The 22,034-nt window shown below is 39.9% G+C and overlaps 1 protein-coding gene across 1 annotated transcript in view; it reads left to right on the top strand.

The window, feature by feature from the left end:
• LIX1 (limb and CNS expressed 1) overlaps window positions 1-22,034 on the top strand; it is a 738,396-nt gene that overhangs the window by 680,193 nt on the left and 36,169 nt on the right. The window contains exon 5 of the mRNA XM_086960960.1: window positions 15,015-15,092. Within this exon, the coding sequence (XP_086817086.1) occupies window positions 15,015-15,092 (78 nt within the window). The remainder of the gene's footprint in view (window positions 1-15,014; window positions 15,093-22,034) is intronic.

The raw sequence follows: 22,034 nt of genomic DNA, 5'->3' as shown, positions 1-22,034 counted from the left end.
TTTCAGTAATAACAGATGAAGACTCCACCATTTATTCTTCATACAGAGCTTTATCACTCCTTAATACCAATAGTAAAGTCTATTCAGACATATTAGCTGACACATTACAGAGTACACTCAAAAACTTGTTTCACCCGGACCAGCAACCCTTTAGATGTGGTCATCAAAAGTGTAAGAAAATAGTGAAATGTTTTACCTCTATAGACTCCTAGATTGCAGTATTTCATCCTCGGGTCAGGGGCGGCCTTAGGCATGTGCAAGCTGTGCACCTGCACAGGGCCACCAAATCCCAGGGGCCACCACGCCAATATATATATTGAATATAATAATCTTCTGAGGATGGATACATATTTGCGTGGCGGCCCCTGGCAGCGATTTGGTGGCCTCCGGCTCTGTTCCACTTCCAAACACCCTGACCCCCCCACCCCCCCTCTTCACTGGCCTCCACGTCTGCATTCCTCCAGGGGCCCCCTACCTACGCCTTCTGCCCAGGGCCACCATGAGCCTAGAGCCCTGCTCGGGTAGCCATCCTGGCAGATGCAGAGAAAGCTCTAGATTGAGTACAATGGAAACTTATGTAGGAGGGTACGGTTTGATTGAAATAACCCAAAACCTGAATACTTTCTTAGTCCTAAATGGTGTCCAATATTTCCGATATCCTGGGGGGTTTGTCAAAGATGCCTACAGCCGCCAAAGATATTTTTCCACCTTAATACAACCAATAGCGGCTACTCTAAAAAAATAACTAACTGTATAAAGGTGTAAATTGGGATTGTCAATAGACAGAATGAAACCTATGCAGATGACTTACTAGTAGGCTATCAAAAAATGTGTAGACACTCTAAAAAGATTTGAGAATGTCTTAGGATATAATATTGATGTCATCGAATTGGAAGCTATGACATGGAACTTCCCATTTACTGGAAAAACCTAACTTTTCACTCTAGTTATGAGTCGCGAACAAGTGAGTTATATTGAGATTAAAATTTCCAATGAAACAGAAGGATCTATCAAGTTAATAACATAAAAGAAATAGGAAGAGATTAGGCAACAGCTGAAACAAAATCTTTAAGTATCAATCTTCTGAGAGAATGAATTACATTACCATGATTTTTCTACTCAAATTGCTTTATCTATTTCAGTAGTTGCCTATTGATATCCATGATTTTTATGGCAAATTAAAAAATGGCAAAGAGAAGTTTTATATGAAAGGTTAAAACTTCCAGAAACTGCAGGAGAAAAAACTGTATGGAATCATAGAGGAAGCTGGTCTGAGCTGTCCTAACTTTAAGAAATATTATTGGGCAACATCTGCTGAGTATAAATAACTTACAGATGTGAATATGCCTGAATTATTTTTATCTCCGATATCGTAGGTCTTAGTCCATCTACGGCAATGGTAACTAATTTAATAAGCACACATTTTTTTTAAAACTAATGATAATTCAGTATCTTTCACATCACTGGTGTGATATCACAACTTTTCTTAAAAACCAAAAATGTCATTTGTACACAGCACTTTAGGGTAACAAAGAATTCGTGTTAGTACAGATCTTGTCCTGATCTAAAATCCCTGAACCTATTTTATTTGTAGAGGTGTCCTTGATGAAGTGGAGAATTTAACTAAGTTCCAACAAGTAAGGTAAGATACTATGAATGACTTCATGTTATTACTGTGTAATAAGCTGAAATAAACTTTTACTCATTTTAGGACAAGAGAAACTCTGGATCCTGCAGAAAATAGTATTATCAGAGCAATATGTTCTTCTGAATATTGCTATCAGACAATGGCACAAATGTATCAGAAATTGCAATATGAGGAGAATGACTGGACTCAATAACTAACAGATCTTTGCACATCTGAAGACATTCGTGCTAACAGTAAACCTTGGAAGGCTGCATTTTTGATATATGAAGTCTTTTCGTGTGTAAGATATGTCGGAGAGGACGTTTTGATGTTACATCATGAATATTATATGTCAAAAAACGAAGTATAGAATGTGTCCTAGTTCTATCCCCAGATATCCAAGATGTAATGAACTAGAAGGGGACCATGCACATGTTTTGTCCATGCCAACTATTATCACCATACTGGTCATAGATCAGCATGACATTATTATCACAGGACATGGTTCGGGTTTTATTTGGCAGAGATGAATGACCACTCATTGATGTGAGACAATTGTTTCTGGAGCTCGGCACCAGCACTTAATTGCAGGAACCTGCACTTGCGAAAGCTGCTGCATGGTAGACAGGTTTGTGTAATTTGAAGTTGTTTGTTAGTTCTATATTCATTAAAAACAACTAATGCTTGCCGCCCATGCCCTTCTTAAAGCTTTGGCAGCCTCGAACAGTCTAGATTGTCACACTTGAAGCAGTGTGATGGTTAGTAGTTGTGTAAGTACAGTGGCAATGTGTGGTGTAAACTGCGGTGGCCTACTGACTAGGACCACAGCACTTTTTATTTTTTATTATAAATAAAGCACTGCTGTGCATGCGACCACATCTAGCCTGTTATTCGCGGACTCCTCTTCCTAGTAAATCATGTTATGTACGATCAGGAATGTCCTGGGTTGCTTCATCTAGATTAAGCCTGGAAGGTAACATATTAGTCCAGGCACTAGGAACGCAGCATAAGGACCCCAATACTCTCTCCCTATTGCTCCCTTTGTATTCCGCTGTAACAATTGTTGTGCACACCGCCGTGATGTCTGATTATTTGGAGGGGAGGAGGCTGATGGTGTGGTGGTTGATAGGATCCTAAATCTATTCACAGAAACGAAATATATAACCCCTGAGCATCTTGAGCGTAATCGTATCTCACAAGCAGTTTGCCTTTCTTTAAGAAAGAAGATTGCTGTTTCGTGGGCTGCTGTTTTGCTTTTCTGTGCTTCTTAAACTTGTTGACATGCAGGGGCCTATGTTTTCTGCAGAAGAAGCATGCATGCTGGAGCTTGCAGCCACAGGACGCCCCTTTTGACCCTACTCTTTTTTTTTTTTAAATGCTGAAGTGCATTTCTATTTCTTTTGTTGCTAAATTCATCATTGGGGCTAAATGAGTCCTTTACATTATAATGAAATCTAGTGTTCCCCAGAAATGTGCAATGTATATTATGAATTATGGGCGCATATCTAAACTAAGTTGGTGATGAGCTCTGACACATTTCACACAGCGCGGCCACATATATCGAGACCCAGTTACCTATTGCGCCAGATGAAGAACCTGAAGGGGCATTATTTACTACCATATTATACAGTGGGGACCCCATTCCTGCTGTACGGGCATTCAAGGACTGTTGTATGCACCATCTCTCTCTTATTCTACAGGGGCCCCTGTGGGTGCCGTGTGTTTCTCAGTATAATGGACTTTGCCTTGCTTTGTCAAGCTTTAGATTACTTTCAGAATGGCCTGGCTCTATGCCTTAGAGCACCATGAGTTCCCTACCCAAGCCAGCTCACACTTATTAATAATGCTTATTGAAAGATCTGAGCAGGTCCTGGTTGGTTAGCGCCTTTGTGCTGAGTGTTGTACATAGTATAGCATCATAGATGTGCTCTTTTCCTTGTGCCAATAGGTTTGGCTTCACCCATTGCACTTACTTTTGACGGTTGCAACTGGTGAAATACGGCTCAAGGATGTTTGTGTTATTGCGGGGCACTGCTTTGAGAATTATAAGTACACCTGGTGCGTGTGTACATGAGATGTACCTAAACTAGCTGTCTTCATTCAGATACCTGCCTCTAATTGTGTGCATACAGCTAGAAGGGCGAGCTGCTCAGAGTCAGTCATGAGACAAATGCCTGTCTCTGGGTTAACTTGAAGTCCTCTGGGATCCTCAAGCCCAAAAGGAGCTGAGTTTTCACGGCAAACGTTGTGGACTGGTGGCTACAACTGCTGACCATGTATAATCAGGAGCCTGGTTCAAATCCAGATCTCGGCTAAGCATTCTGTGAATCTTTGCAAATTTCCCTGTGCCCTAAAAATTGTAACATAGTATGTATCTGTTGCAAAGCATCATGTCCTTGGGCAAGGTTTGCACAATGTAAAACTGCCCAAAATATAATGGGATTCTGCCTGTCACCCAAACTCAAATCTCATCTACTAAGATTGAGCATAAACATTATTATTTTTGGCACAAAGAGATACCAATCTAGTGGTTGAATTGCACTGTGTGAAACTTGGAAAAGCTGGGATAAATGCAGCTTCCCTGCTTTACAACGTTGTGTGATCATAGGCCAATACTTTATTTCACTGAACCATCCTTTTTGTTCATTATCACTTCTGAGAACATAATCAAATACCTCCGTTTGGGATGTGTGCTATACAAAAACATGTGTTGTATTTAATGTAATAGCCTATGCTGGTGCTACATCTATAATCAGAATCTAGACCATGTATACTAGATATATGAGAACTGACTTGCCTCTTAGTCCATTAATACAATTGTCATCAGGGCAGGATCATGAATGTTTCTCAGCTCATGTTTAAAAACACTAATTTTTATTAAATACTTTTAAAATTATCTGGTGCACTAAGGTAAAATGCTGCTCTGTATCAACAAAATTCACTTTCTTGAAATTTGAAGTAAATTTATCATTCTTTAGCCTTGTTGCACGATTTACATGTCAAACATGTTTAGGGTTTTGCTCATGCACAGGCTCTTTAAGCCAGGCTGGGCTTTGGCTGGGGTCTCCCCGTTATTTTGTTGGCACGCCCACTTCTACTTACATCCATATGAAAACCTCTAACTTGTTGGTGGGTCCATACGACCCTGAATGCAATGTCACAGAAACCTTACCACACTGAGCTCTGCCGGACCGACCCCTTGAAGCTAGTCATCAAAATTAATTGCACATTTAAAGAATTAAAATGACTGATTTACTGAGGCTCTGTGGGTGGAATACAAACACTCATAGCCATTGTCACTGATGACAGTCCAGCTGTGATGTGACAGGTATTTCCAATACTAGTGCCTACTAGTTGTGTAAAGAAGTAGGAGAATCGGTCTTAACTTATGGACACACGACTGAATGAATGAGCGGTCTGAATCAAAGTACATCACCAAGTTTGTTTCTTACATTGGTTGACATTGGGGTGTGTTCAGCATGTTTTAGTATCAACAATAAAAAATTCAAGATAACTGGCAATTAATGTTCCAGCTGGAGAGGGTTTAGAGTTTTGTCTAGTGGCAGTTTCCATTCATGACAAAGTAGCGCAGAGTGTTAATATGCCTGCTACAAAGAACGTGTACCCCGCAAGTCACCAAACTGTGTGGTCTGTGAACCGCTCAGTAGGTTACTGCCTTTCCGTCAACGAGCTGCATGCACGTTATGGTTTTCCCCAGACTTTTTATTATCCCAATGTTGCTAAAAAGGGTTAATTTGGGTAGAAATACACTCTTATTAGTAAAGCCAAACACTTTGGTACATCTTAAATCCTGAGTTTGTATTTCTCCTAACCAAACACTCTTAAAATATAATACATACTAGTATCGGTGACGTGACTCCTACACCTTGAACTCCTCATTGTTTTTGTAACCTTTCCTGTTGACTGATTTACACACATATGATTCATTGGCTCTGTATAACATATGTGTGATGCAAAGTGCACTGGCACTCTACACTGTTATGAGTTGAACTACATAACAAATTAAATATATTTGAGAGAGAGGCTATGGATAGATTTAGTTTACTGTTGGAGCATGGTATTTAGGGAATTTGTAGATAAGGTGTTTTTGTGGGTGGGGCAACAAAGATTGTCGCACTGGGTGCCAACATCGCTAAAGCTGGCCATGGGTGTGCTGATCAAAGAGAGTTTGTGGGGGTACTGATGCCAGTGCTGGACTTTATTTAGATAGTAGGCTCTCTTTTGTAGCTGTTGAGATGAAGGCTGTTTACTGACATCTTGTGGCCGACCCTGCTTTTGAGTCCTTTGAGAATTCATCATTACTATCATCAGCACAGGATTGTGCAGAGAAAGGATGATAAAAATGTATGTTAAAATAGGTGCCAGTGAGGTATTGGATTAGATGGAGCACGGGAAGGAACCCTGAAGAACTCTGCAGGTATTAACATCTGCAGATGTAAAAGGACTAAAGGTTACACTTTGGCACTGCTGGGCTGGAAAATATTAGGAAATGAATAGAGGCCCTGTCTTAGTGATTCTTGATCAGATATCCTCACCTATGAACAAAGAGGACTAAGTACCTAAGGAACTTATGAAAGGAAGTTACTAAAATGGTAACTCCAGCAGGGCAATATCAAGTAGACAAGTGGACAGAGTGAATATAAACTAATAACAGTGATTAAACAAAAATTGTCTGAATTTAAAACATAAAATGTATTACCTCCCGAACGGGTTACAATCTAAAACATGGTTAAAATCAAAGCATACAGGCCACCCAAAAGTGGACAATTATAGCAAAATTTACTTAAAAACAATCCTAACTACACAAGTGAACACAGTCGACGCAGCGTTTCGGTGTTTTACTCAGTCTTCACACCTTCTTCAGGACGTTCACAAAATTGAATTGATGTCTAAGAAATCAAAAACAAAAAATTGTAGTTAATAATTTTTTGTTTTTGATTTCTTAGACATCAATTCAATTTTGTGAACGTCCTGAAGAAGGTGTGAAGACTGAGTAAAACACTCTTACAGGAAACGGCGACCGGGAAACTCAAGAGGAGGGATACCGCACCATCGTGCATCGCGTATGAAGAAACGCACACGTTTTCTTTTGTGTCTAATCGAATGGTTCCCCTCCCGGTACGGCTATCCACTTACCCTTATCAAGCTTACTTTTGGAATAACTTGACCAACCCAGCGGATAAAACATAGCAGTGAAATCACTTATATGTTCCTAACCAATTGAGCATACGGTCTCACCATTGTCTATACAAGAATAGACAGAAACTAGTGGTTAGGATATTTTCCACTAGTCTTTATATTGTCAATTCAAGCACCAGACTATCCTCAACTCACTTTGTCTGAGTTGAACATAAAGCCCTGAAGAGTCGTGTTGACTCACCCGTACACGACGAAACACGTGTCGGCTTACTGTGACTGTGCTTCAAGTCTGGACATATTAAATCGTCATTTTGCAGTGACAAGAAACACACCAAAGAATCTGCTTCGAAATTATTGTTTTTTCAATTGTCATTTGTACTGAATGTTGATATCCTTAAGTAGTTGCGAGATGTGTCAATAGATTGACCTTCCCCCACCCAACCCATAATCCATTTTTTGTTGTCGCTTACATTGAGAGCAGCTCACATCAATGTCCTTCTGTAATTGGAGTGTCAGTTGAACTGAGTGACGACATTTTGTCCAGTTCACAACAGAAAAGCGGTGAACACAAAAAAAAGTGTCCTCTGCAAGCATAGGAAGGAAATGCTTGGTCTACTCTAGAGCATTATAAAACAAAGAGAGGAGTCTGCCACATGACAGAGGATTGGATTGCTCACTCTTCCATGCCCTTCACAAACAAGCATTTCATGGAGCAGGGGGACCAGTGTGTGGGATCAAGAGGACTGTCATGCCCTTGCACACAGGAGCAGGAAACGTACCCATTCGTGACTCTCTAACCCAAAGGAATCACCTTGCTACTTCGAAAGTCACTGCTCTGTTAATGATCTTGCTGGCAGCAGTTTTCAGGCATGTGACCGGCTGCACTATCCTTCTGGGAATCACTCATCTTATTCATTAGTTTGAAACTAACTCCATCATGTGGTCCAGTGTGTCAGGAACAGCCAGGAGTAAGATGGCTGTCAAGGCATTCACATGTTTTCTGTTCTGTCTCAACAATATTATTCATCTGTCCCTTAGCATGTTCTCTTTAGTGTGAGATGTCATCAGAGGTTTTATACATCCCTACTAACAACCTACAAGATAGCTGTCTCCAAGTCAAAAGTGTTGTCTGAAGGTGCCAATGAAATAATGACTTTTGTTTATAAAAATTCAAACTAAGACTTTGTCATCCATTAGTGGGCTGCACATCATAAGTCCTCCTCAAAAGAGCTCTACTTTGGCTCCTCTTGGTAACAGGTTGGATATGCCCCATACAGTGATTACTTCATTATTAAACCCTTAAGTGCTGAGGCTTTTCATCCCCCAGTGGTGAGCTCTCTAGTTCTGGCGTTGACCAAAACCTCTTCATTTTACAAAACTATGTGTAATATATTTACAATTAGGCGTTTTCAGTTCCTCTCTTCATCCATTGGTCTGTAGGTGTGTCATTCACATTTTGCCTCCACCCACTACAGCATGTAGCATGGGTCAGTGGCTCAACGTAGGTAAGCCACTGGTTAATTTAATTAGAGTGACTTCATTTTGCTCTCACAAGGAGCACATCTGCAAACAAGGTAGTACCCTTCAGTGCTAGAGTTTTGTTTTTATTTTATAATTACTTTAGTAATGCCTTTATGGTTAGAGCCTGAAGTGATAGTGGGTGACACCTGCTGCACATTTCATCTTTATCAGATTCCAATGCCTGCTAATGCTGCTGTAAATTTCTTTTGGAGTGTTTTGCTTTTCTGGAGGCTGCTATTTCACAAAATGCCAGCTTGTGTCTAATTGCAACTGTTCTGTGTGAAGTTATCCTCTTTTTTACCTTCATCTCTTCCTCTCTTCATCACATTCTCTCTCTCTTTCTCTTTCTCTCTCTCTCTCTCTCTCTCTCTCTCTCTCTCAAAGGCAATAGGCTTGCGGTCAATGCCAGACTGACTGACATTTTTAGGTCTGTGTTAGCCAAGACCTTTTAATTTTACTAAAATTATATGTATAGCATATTTATTTATAGGCGTTTCAGACAGACATTTTTCTTTCGCATACTCCAGCATACATTAAGGGGCAATTTATCATTGGCTGAATAAACTATGAGTTACAACATGCCACCCTTTTACAAGGAACACACCTACACACAAAGCAGTTTCCTTCAGTGCCAGGGATTACTATGGTAATGCGTGATTTCTTTTACACTCAAAAAGCTTTCTTGAATTTGCCAATGCTTGCTTATATTCGAGCCAGTTTAAGCTTAAGACTTAATTACTCTTTTCCTACATATGATATCCAGGGCAAATGTGCATACTTTCCCCCACATATTGGGTCTCTAAAGGTACCCAGGGTTTGTGGAGTCCCTAGACAGCACCGAGAATAGAGGGTTTAAAGGGAGCAAAATGTTGGGGTATCTATATCGTATGCCCTAAAGTAACTATAACTCGCGGCTCACCATGCCCAGTGTTGTCATCAATGGTTTATAACTAAAGCACAAACGCACTTGAAAAACACTAAGCATGCATGCAGAGCTGCAGGATGCAATATGCTACTACAATTGTATAGAGAGCGAAAGAACCCACTATCGACTTTATTCACCCTCAACACTGGTAATAAATAGCATATTACACTCTAATATAAATATTTTATATGCATTTGTGTAGAGAGTCGGTTATGCCTCGGCTTTTATTAAAAAAAGCATTTATCAATTTTCTTAAAAGTTGTGCGCAGTTTGGTTTGCCCTCATGGAGGATTGGGTGGAGGCCCTGTGTCATGCTCTTTCTGTTGGTCACATGTGTGGTTTGACTTATTAGAGAGCTTACTTCTCTCTATAAGAGTAAGTGCATTTCCCAGGGGACTTATGGGGCTGGTGCCTAGGGCTACTCTTGGATAGGCAACCTTTAAACAATGTAAAATCAATTTCTCTGCAGGATACTTCTCTGCCAAAGATTACGATAACTTTTGTTACTCATACGGAAGTTGGATTGGCCTTTTTTGGAGGATCTAGTTCAGTTTGCCCCACTGTTGTTATTGTTAAAGATCTAGCACGCGCCCCATCATTGAATAAAATGATTCTTGCAGACTGTCTTATATTAGATCATGCAGCCGCAATCCCATGGCTCGTCCTCTTTCGCAACTACAGGACTTTCTAAGTCGTTTCACAAACCTCAAAAAATCAATGGACGCTCTAAAAAATTGGTAAAATCCTTTTTCACTACACATTGATCACATTTCAGGTTTGTAAAACATCAGTCCATGACCTCAGTCACTTGTTATTTAGATCTGAGGCAGACTGAGCACCAGGAACGGTACCTTACTTGGATTACAAATTTGGAAAGCAGATTTTATCTGACCTGTTTTAGACTCGGTACTTTGTATTTCCTGGTAGCCCACCCTAAGCAGGCTTTGTGGTTCTCTTTTTTTCCCTCCTGTCCTTGTGATGGTTTTTCTAAACAATCTCTGGCCCATTCGATGTTTTTTGTAGTTTTTATTCCAGACCAAGGGCGATTTTTATGCATATACATTACTGCACTCTTTTCGTTCTTTTTCTGCCTCTTTGCTCTGTCTCCAACTGCTAGAATCTGAATTTTGTTGTGCAGCAGTATTGTGTTATATTCGTCAAGCTCTCAAAATCAGGAAGACTGTTTCCTCTTTTATTGAATAATACTCTGTATATTCAAATTGTATTGCGGAAGGAATTTAAAATGGTATTATGAATGGCTTGAGATTACACTGTAACGTTATTTATTTTTATAATTTGTATGTATGTTATTTATTCTTTCATGGGCTTGTGCCGAATAAAGCTTTGAATTGGAATAATGATGGTTTAAGCACATTTCCTTGACAAAGGCCAGATCTTGTGGCTGGCCCCCATGTCCATGCTCGAAAGTTGTATGTCATCAGACTTGGGCAAAACAAACACAAGGAGATGATGGACGGAGTGCTGAAACTTTTCAACCACTTGGGCACTCAGTGGGTTAGGGGCACAGCCTGATTACAGGCCACGTCCTACAACCAACCCAAACTACCTGGGATCACCTGCACTTTAGGCTAGGTAGGCTCATTGGTCAACACTCACAGGAAATGAGCAGCAGGTTTGTCTTCACTGGAGGTTGGGTACAGGACATAAGTTTTGATCAAGCATTCCACCTAACTCCTGGGATCGTATTATGGAAAGTGCCCTGTGGCACCTTGGTATCACAGAAGGCACTTTGGTATTACAGAAGGGGCCGCAGACACCTGTGCAGCCCTTTCTGTAATACAGATAGCGTTGGTGCACATATTGCGCCAAGCTATCACCAGAGGTGTTTCCTCATTTGCATGGGGGCATGGCAATCTCCGTGACCATTCGCCATATTACAGAGGCAAGGAAGCTGTCGGTAGGCACACTGATAGTGCACCACCATTTAGGTGGCACACTATCAGCGCGCCCCTAATGATAGCACTCTGGAAGGGGATGCCACAGACATTACCTTGAAGGCAGGTGCAGTCACTCAGTGCACCTGCCTGCAAGGGGATCTCACTCCCCTCCTAAAAGTGCAGGTGGGTAGATGCTTCCACAGTGAAACAAGGTGCTACTGCTTCAAAGTCTTTCTGTATTTCTTTTGAATGCACTTCCCCAGGGCAGCACAGATTTGCGACTGCCCTGGGGCCAGAGCACTCAATATAATAGGGTGTACTTTCCCTGTTTGCGCCTGGTGCGCCTGTTTTAAAGTGCGGCGTGGCACAAACAGGAAAAAGAGTACCCTATTTGTAATTGGGTCCTTGGTGTGCCCCAAACAATGCCATTCACAGGGGGGGTTGGCCACATAGTGGGATTCCATTCACAATATGTACCCACTTTCTTTAACATCATTATACACTGTCACAATTCCAGGCACTAGCTGACACAAAAGTGGGACCATGACCACGCTGGATAAAACACACATTTTTATCATAACCTTTAAATTTCAACAAAACCTGACCTTACCTCTGACCCCAACCCTTAATATGAGCCTATTCTTAATCTTACTATCCTAGTTTCCCTGAAACATGTTTCTCTGACTAGCAAATTCAAATCTACCTGACAACCAGCTGGCGTCAGTCCACCCACAGTAGTTTGCTAGAAAGGTATTCAAGAGCACAGATATTTGTTTTGCAACCACAGAGTTGTAACTGAATGGGCCATGGTAATGTTACTAAGAAGATTATTGCATCCATCCTACGCTCACTTTTAGTTTGAGAAGCTTTAAAAGTTGTTCTTTGCATGTAACTTCTGTCTGTAAAACACACAAAAAAAGAGCTATCTTGGCAATGGATGGTAGATGTTTGTTCTCTAACTCAACACCATTTATTATCAACCTTTAAACATGAATGACTGAGTAGACCTGCAGAGGTCGGATACTGGGGCCATGGGATCCAATACAGATCCGTGGATGCATTAGCCCACTGTGCCTTCAGGCCAGCTTTACATGTTGTGTGTGTGTGAGGGAAGCTTGCACTGCTAATCACCCTTAATAGCTGTTTAGTTGCAATAATAGGAAGTCTACACTTTCCAGCTACAAAATAACAAATCTCATTATAATCATTAATTTTGCTCTTACTCACCAAATCATCAATCTATTGACTAATTCATACATTCTTTTATATACTAACCCATCCATTCATTTACACATGAACTCACTCAGCTATCCAATCTTCCAGTCACTGGCTCATTCACATATACCCAAACTCGACAGTCCAGCAAGAAGCACATTTCTATAAATATGCCAGGTGTATTGCCTTTATCAATGCATGTTCATAAATGTTTTTCTGATAGTGCTTCGTGTGACTCCAAGTACACTAAATGCTGCAAGATAAGGGAACAGATGCACAGAATTTTTTAATAAGTTTTTAAGAGTCAGGTAATTTTAACTAAATTAGGATGTCAGAATAAGAACTCAGATCTCCCACAGTAAGCATTTTGTAGAGCACTCGGCGAGAAGGGTGTGGTGATCTGAAGGTCACAATCCAAGACCCAGCAAGGGTAATCCAGCTTTCCATTCTTCCAAGGTTGGTAAATAACTCTTAGTGTATTGCGGTTTGAAATAGCAGAAAAACAAGTTGGTGTTATTTTATATATTATTTCCACTCTTATCTATTCCTGTTCATGTCCATTTGTGAATTTTTCCACCACGCCTGGAATTTAATCGAAGCGCAGCATGCAGTCTCTAGCACAGAGCCTTTCAAACTGTATTGTTGCGAGCCCCACTAAACAAAAATGTTTATAAGTCAGTCTCTCTACCCGTTTAAAATGTAAGATTAGAAAGGGTGAAGAGATGCTGGGCAGAAGAGGTAGAGAAGGAGGGGGCACCGTTTATTAAATTAAATTTCCGCTGATAAAAATGGGACAAAAATCCTTCACATGTTGTATTTTCTCCTTTGAACTATAAACTCAATACACCACATACTTTATAAGTTATTTCTTCTGAATGCTAGTGCTGTGTAAAATGGTCCTAAAACCAAATAAAGCAAACAGATGCAGTACTGGCACATGAAGCACAGCTCTTCAAAGTTTACTTCTCAAACTATGTAGTCTACAAGAAGGTAGACATTCAAGGGTTCTGGGCAGTGACCTCACCGATGTTAATGGAAATTAGCTTTTTTGCAGGGTGAAGATGGTTTTCAGGGCAGGTGTGCCAATTCAGGTCAATGGGAGCACGTGCCTTTATAGAAGAAATTAAAATGAGTCTAGAGAGGATGACCCTTACGTTGCAAGGAATTTAGGATGCTCACAGCTACACTGCAACAGAGATTGCATCCATAGGTAGACAGAAAACATAGATCTCAGAGCCCCATTTCCTTACCCAGTGCTTTCTCACTTGTAGACATCTCACTATGTTTACAACACTTCCTTGAACAAAGCATTGTAAGACAAAGCACTTGATATCTGCTGCTCCTATCCACGCATGCTCACCCGCTCTGGGACCACCTTCTTTCAGCAGTCTGCTAAAACGGGGATCTGTGGACCCTGAGACAAGGTGAGATGACATTGCAATTGGCTGGAAGTGCACACTCCTCGCCTCCTCTCAACTGTGACATTGATGTGGAGTTCCCCATGGCCAGTATCCTCTGCATACCTGTAAAAAAAAAGAAAAAAAGAAAACAATGAGCTCCAGCACCCTCCTCCTATGGTTTATTGTAAGGTCGAGCAATCCGTATTCCCTGCCTTCTTATAAGTGAAAACAGTGAGCCCCCACGCCTCACCCGCCTCCTCTGGCCCTTCTCTAGAAGGTCTCAAGGAGTCCCAGCTTTGGGCAGATGTGCTGTGGTGGGGTGCTCCTCAGTGGTGTAACAAAAGACCCCACGGTGCGGGGGACCCCACCGGCACTGGCGGGTCCCTGGCCTGAGAGTTCTAAACTGGATCCGCAGCATCAGGGGCCCCCAGTAGGTACTTTGCAGGGGGGCCCCCTCATGTTTCGTTACGTCACTGGTGCCTCTGCAGTCGGGGGCATCAGTGAAACTACCTCCTCCTCCACTCGCCCCACCCCTCTCACTTGATCAATTCTGTGTACATGAATACAGTTTGGAAACGCACTTAGCAACCAAGGTCACACTTCCAAGCTATCTTTACTTACAAACACTACTGCCCTTCCGCCAATCCCTCCAAAAACTTACTGTCCAAAGTTGCTTCAGCATCTACTTTGTCAAAGGATGTGAGCCCCAAAGAAATGAAGCTAGAGGACCCCAGGGGTTGCATCTCTCAGTTTGTAGATTTCTGCTCTAGAGGAGCAGTGGCAGTGCTGATGGGCTGAAACTGCACTTTAAGAAGAAAACGTTGTAAGAAAAAACCATACAAAATCATCATTATGTTTTGTAATTTCTTTATCATATAATGTCACTCTTTTAGATGTCTAATTGGACACCTTGGATTGTTCCTTATTTAAAATGGCAACTTGTCATATCATGCGAATCACTACCAATTACCAAGACTGAGGGCCTGGTACAGAGATTTGTGAAGAGGTTACCCTGTCACACATGTAACAGAAATCTTGGCTGCCTTTTTACATGTGCATTATATACTATGGCACTTGTGCTAAGCCTCAGTGGTATGGCTATCGCATCATGCTTGTGATGTAGTAGGCTGGCCACTAAACTTTAAATCAGGCCCTTAGCCTTAATAAGTTTATCTTAAAACAATTCCATCTTGTTAATGAATTGTAAATATGATGCTGCAGAAACTTCAAGCACTGAAAACCAGACTTTCTGATCTTCCATGTCATAGGAACTGATGATCGTCTTTCAGCTCCTGCACTGGAATGGAAGCCTCAAGGCCCTCCGGGAAACAAAGTGCTCCCGTCAGGTAAGATGTCAACTAATGCTTGGTGCTTGTTTTATAAACTGGTACTGACCCCTCAACTACCAACCCTAAGTATTGCCTCATTTGAAAAATGTAATTGATGCTTTTTTACATCTCACATATGGTTGCATGCTAACACCAGATGTATTATCTATGGTTCTCTGCAAATTTTACTTTTAACAGATGGCTGCCCTGATTTACTAAGGTATTCATGTATGGCTGCTTGAGAATATTTGACAGCAAGAGCAGTCTGAGTGAAGGGAACTGTTGAATGTCCGGAGCAGTGCTTAATTTGAGCAGGCGGTTTCCGGTGCTCCGCACTTCCACTTAATTGACAACACCGGCACTTATGATAGTCTGCCATATGGTGGCGCTGTTTGAAGTGCACAACAACAGTTCTTTAATACATTACTATGCATTAAAAATGACTAATACCTGCCACCCAAGCCATTACTATAGCTTCGGGGACCTGTAATAGTCTGAATTATTACACTTGTTGGAATGTGATGCTTTGTAGTTGTAATTGTACTGGAATTGGCAGCCCTGAAAGGGACGGTGGGTGGTGCAAGCTGCAGTTTTTTTTTACAAACTAAGCACTGGGCCAGAGGCTGCAAAGTCCGCTTCCTACCAAGTAATCGACTATTTAGGGTTAAGCTATCCAAGCAGGCAGAGTTAAAGCCGGTAGCCAGGCACTGCTGCCCCAGCGTATCTCCACTGGCAGTCATCAGGACTATCAGAACAAAATGATGGTCCTTCCCGTATGTTGTTCCTCCGCTACAATATGTAGTATCTTTATGACCTTCTTTGTTTGCAACTGGGCCTCCTTTTGCTCTCCCTGGGAGCACCTCAGGAACGCCTCCCCTCTTTTAAACCAATACACAGTGAGGAAATGATCAAGGAGGCCGAGCTATCATCAGGGTGTGCCCCATCCATGCACATCACTGAATGGGTAAAAACCTTTTTTGCTTGAATGGAGACAAGACCGGAAATACAGGCAGAGGCACGCCCTGCTCTTTTACATAGTTCAGAAGTCTAGATAGGCCTAATTATTTCACAGAAGACAAAACATTTGACACAGATCTCATTTTCATCCCCCAAGTCAACGCATTAACCTGCAACTGTCGTAACTTCGACATCAACAACCACTGCCTGGAGCTGACAAGAACTCAGATGACCAGAGGAAAGACCCCTTGTGGGAGGGGTGGGGCGTGGGTCGCACCTTTAAGAGCCCACAGTGGTTATTTATATTTTAAGCAGAAAGCAGAGCTGGTTTCATTGAACCAAAAGGATTATAATTGTGGAAACTGCCTAGTCAATTGTGAATCCGTTTTTTATGTTTATTTTTTAAGAATGCACTGTTTGATTCACTGTTGGTGGGTCATAATGAAACGCACTGTATTTTATGCTTTCGTATCTTTTCTTTGTATATATGAAATAAGGTACCTAAATGTGAAATTAATTTGAAATGTGAAAAGAATACATGAACATTTGTTGATGCTGATTTAATGTTGCTTCATTAAGAATATATATATATATATATATATATATATATATATATATATATATATATATATATATCAAACACACCGTCACTTTTCTCGCGCTCTGGACCAACTCCAGCCAGGAAGAAAGCCAATGAACATGGACCAGTTGTAGTGCTCCAAATTTTATTTCAAGTGCAGTAGAAGTCTCATGACGTTTCGGCTCGCAAGAGCCTTGTTCACATGACAATGTTCAACTTAAAAAAACACAATTTTATACTGCCAGTGATTGGATGATATTAGTCACATGAGAGGGTAGTGTTACATCATAGTAGACATAGAAAAAATACTGGTAGGTCTTTAAGATGCATGTTAAAAAGTAAGAAATAAAGACCATGGTTTGGGACATAGAATTACGGTAAAATACCAGATTGCTGTCCAAAAACACCTTCAATTCAAACAGAGGTAATCAAACAAAATATAAATATCATCACTTATTATTCTAATACAATAGGACTTGTATTGTCTGATATCGGTAAAATACCCAAGTTTGTAATACAGTATTCACAGTAAGCTTTTATACAATAAAGTGCAAGTGCATATCGTTTTCATATGTGCAAAACCTGCAATAGTGCAAATTTGAATGTGCAACAACTAGCAATAGTGCAAAACCTGCAATGTGCAAAATACCGCATAATAGTGCAAATGTTTGCTGCTATCAGCTAAAGGGAAACCCCTTCTACTAAAGGATCCTTTCTCTGGAATACTGTATATTGTACATCTAAATTCATACACATCAATAACCACAAATATTTAAAATATGGTTAAAGTCATAACAGAATCAAATATTCAGTCCTATATAGATAAAATGATGATACAATTTGAACAAAGCAGATAGGTTATTGAGAATCCTCTGTTTCCAAGTACTTTCTATCCCATGTCACTACGTTAATAATAATTATCACCGTAAATTAAGTGCATAGTGGGTTGGATATATGAGACTATCAGGGAACAAGGACCAGTTTAGTCTACCTATATCCAGCCATACCCATCATATGTTAAAACCAAATTCATAATCAAAATAGCAGCAAGTATAGATCAATGTCAGATTCAAAACCTAGAACTTGTATTCCATATGCTACATCATATGTCTCCCAGCCGGGCTAAAAAAAGACAGAAGTACTCTGGATGACATATCAACAGTGTGTTAGTACAAAATTAATCAAGGTAAGCATGTATAAAGGTCCTCCGTTACATTCAATCCCCCCGGGCTCTTGGTGTTGAGTAAAAGGATATATTTAGTCTCTAGCCTCCTCAACTTGCTCTCTCTGTCTCCACCCCTTCTGCTGGCTAGTACTGAATCAATTACCCAGTACTTCAGTAAGCTGTTATTACTCTGGTGGGTTTCCCTGAAATGTCGGGCCACTGGGTATGTGTTATCACCATTGGTGATCGCACGCAAATGCTATAAAATGCGCTTATGTACAGCATGCTTTGTGCTGCCCACATATCTCAGTAGGCAGGGGCATTGGAGAACATAAACCGCAAATTCGGTTTTGCAGGTCAAAACCTGTGTGATGGGATGAGGATGGTCAGTGAAGCCGTCCATGTATGTTTTAGTGTTTTCCCCATGGACGCACGCCTTACAGGTCTTACAGCGATAAAATCCTTTATTATGTTGCCACCAAGACGTTTTATTGAATGGCTCTGGACTAGTGTCAACTATTTTAGCCCGAAATGAGGGCGCCTTGCTGAATGTGAGGGAGACTATTTTAGGTAGGGTGGTTCCAATGATCGAATCACGGGTAACTAAAGGCCAATGTTTATTCATGATTTTCTATAGCTCATTGTGCTGCCTGCTGTACCCTGTTATAATGCGGAACTTGTTCTTTACCATATCCAATTTATTCTCAGTCTCCCCAGTTTCAACTACTGACTGCTTCACAGTCCTAGTCAGGAGCTAATCCCTAGTTAGCATCATAGATTTTTCTATGGCTTTATGAATCACCTGTCCAGAGTATCCACGTTCCAAAAAACGTTTCTTACTGTCCTCCTGAGCCAATTTAAGGTCTATGGGGTTGCTGCACACTCGGCGTAGACGAAGCATCTCCCCATAGGGGATGCTCGAAATTAAATGTGCCGGGTGTGCACTGGCCGCATGAAGTATGCTGTTTCCTGCAGTTGTTTTTCGAAAAATTCTACTTTCAAGGTGTCCATTGTAAATATATAATTCAGTGTCCAAAAAAGTGATAGATTCTTGGCTAAGGGTGGCAGTGAATTTGAGGTTGAGATTATTGTTGTTTATGCTTTCAATAAAACTCAAAGCTTCCTCCTTGCTACCTCTCCAAACAATACACAGTGAGGAAATGATCAAGGAGGCAGAGCTATCATCAGGGTGTGCCCCATCCATGCACATCACTGAATGGATAAAAACCTTGTTTGCTTGAATGGAGACAAGACCGGAAATACAGGCAGAGGCACGCCCTGCTCTTTTACATAGTTCAGAAGTCTAGATAGGCCTAATTATTTCACAGAAGACAAAACATTTGATGCAGATCTCATTTTCATCCCACAAGTCATCGCATTAACCTGAAACAGTCGTAACTTCGACATCAACAACCACTGCCTGGAGCTGACAAGAACTCAGATGACCAGAGGAAAGACCCCTTGTGGGAGGGGTGTGGTGTGGGTCGCACCTTTAAGAGCCCACAGTGGTTATTTATATTTTAAGCAGAAAGCAGAGCTGGTTTCATTGAAACAAAAGGATTATAATTGTGGAACCTGCCTAGTCAATTGTGAATCCGTTTTTTATGTTTATTTTTTAAGAATGCACTGTTTGATTCACTGTTGGTGGGTCATAATGAAACGCACTGTATTTTATGTTTTCGTATCTTTTCTTTGTATATATGAAATAAGGTACCTAAATGTGAAATTAATTTGAAATGTGAAAAAAATACATGAACATTTGTTGATGCTGATTTAATGTTGCTTCATTAGGAATATATATATATATATATATATATATATATATATATATATATATATATATATATATATATATATATATATATATATATATATATATATATATATATATATATGTATTCACTAAAAAAAACATAGGTTTAAGCCACGTTATAGTTAAGAATTAGCATTTAAAAAACCTGAGAGATTCACAGAAAAAAACCATAAGTTTCACACATGTTATAGTTAGCTGGACATTTCACTCATTCAAAACCATTGAAATTCCCCCGTTCTAGTTAGTTCAGCTAACTATAACTCGCGCGCCCGTAATGCACTGCTGATGACATCATATATTACATCACTCATGACATGGTCAGTGACATCACTCATGACATCACTGATGACATCTCAAATGACATCATCCAGTGAATGTGTGTCTTTCTGAAAAATAAATATTTTTTATATATGTATATCTAAAGGTTGATGGAAGAATAAATGGGTAAATACGTGTCTAAATGGATGTTTTTTTGTAAAATTGATTGTATAACTGACTTATTAAATGTATCTTAGTGAATACATGTATTAAAGAATAATGTTTAAATATGTAAATATCTGTATCAGTGTCTCACTTTGTGTATAAGTGGCTGCATGGGTTGGTGAGTAGCTACATGAGTGTGTATATGGGTTATTAGTTGGTTTTTTGAGTATCAGTATGAGTGTCTGTATGGTTCAGTGGGGGATATTACTTAGCGCATAATGCATGAATGACTGACTCACTGTTTGTATGTGTTTTGAAGACAGCATGTGTGCAGGACTGTATGGGTGGATAAGTGTGTGTATGGATGTGTTAGTGAGTGAATGACTGTCTCAGTAGTATCTTTATGAGTAACTACATGTTTTAAACTAGTATATGTGAGTATTGATTTATATAAGTGAGTATATGTGAGAGTGAGAGATTGGAAGAGTTCCTGTATAAATAAGTATGTGTTTCTATAAGTGATTGTTTAAGAGAGTAAGTATGTGTACTTTTCTATAGAAGTAAGTATAGTGGTGTGTGTATAGCTATATATGCAAGTAAATGGATGTTTGATAGTTTATTTGCATGTGTGAGTGTGTGTGTGAGTAACTCTATGGATGAGTGTCGGTGTGTAACAGGATGTATAGGTGTATGAGTACATATGATGAGTGAGTACATGTATGAGTGACTATATAGAACTGTTGGTGAATGAGTAGATGTGTATGTAGATGTTGGAATTACTGAAAACGTTGTAATTGGTGTTGGTATCTCCATTTTTTTTAAATTTCAGTTTCTATTTTTGAATGTGTGTATCAAAGGTTATATTACGGTGAGAGGAGGTCTGCCATTCTTTCACAACGATGATGTCATCAGTGATGTCATTTGAGATGTCATCAGTGACGTCATGAGTGATGTCACTGACCATGTCATGAGTGATGTAATATGTGATGTCATCAGAAGTGCATTGTGGGCGTGCGAGTTATAGTTAGCTGAACTAACTATAATGGGGGAATTTCAATGGTTTTGTATGAGTGAAATGTCCAGCTAAATATAACCTATGGTTTTTTTCTGTGAATTTCTAAGGTTTTTTAAATGCTAATTCCTAACTATAACGTGGCTGAAACCTATGGTTTTTTCAGTGAATTTCAAAGATTTTGTAAATGATAATTTTTAAATGTATTAATTGTCATATTTTTGTTATACTGATTTACTACATTGTTTTAAACTATTTATTTTTTAAATTGCATTACATATTTTCAATATAAATTGAAAAAAAATGTTTTTAAAAATTTTGAAATTGTAATATTGTATTTTTTTTTAATGTATATATATATATGTATATATATATATATAGCAGGCAATGGTATCCTATGGAAGGAAATTCAAGTTACTGGTAAGTATGGTTAGAATTACTTTTCAGGATTAGTAGTGGGCTGAAAGATGCAGCACTGAGATCTCTCCTGATAAGAGGTGAGTAAATCGGAATTTGTAGTTCGGCTGATTTTTTAGGAGTTTTTTAAACTTACAAAACTCCACACTTAGAAGAATTTCCAAGTGAAACCAGCCAATGTTAGCCTATGGAAGGAAATTTAAGTTACTGTAAGTACGGTTAGAATTACTTTTCAGGATCAGTAGTGGGCTGAAAGATGCAGCACTGAGGTCTCTCCTGATAACAGGTGAGTAAATCGGAATTCGTAGTTCAGCTTATTTTAGAGGAATATTTGTACGTTTCAAAAATAGACACTTAGAAACTTTTCTGGTGAAAACCACACAATAGATTCCTATTGAAGGACATACACGTTACTGGTAAGTACGCTTAGATTTACTTTTCAGGGTCCGTACTGGGCTCAAAGATGTAGCACTGAGGTCTCTCGTGATAACAGGTGAGTAAATCGGAATTCGTAGTTCGGCTGATTTTAGAGGAATTTTTTAAAGTTCCAAAACTCCACACTTAGAAGAATTTCCAAGTGAAACCAGTCAATG

Source organism: Lissotriton vulgaris, chromosome 3_1 (assembly GCF_964263255.1).
Source record: "Lissotriton vulgaris chromosome 3_1, aLisVul1.2, whole genome shotgun sequence".
Classification (NCBI taxonomy): domain Eukaryota; kingdom Metazoa; phylum Chordata; class Amphibia; order Caudata; family Salamandridae; genus Lissotriton; species Lissotriton vulgaris.
Note: the sequence above shows the minus strand (reverse complement) of the source record. Positions and strands in the feature narration are given on the sequence as shown.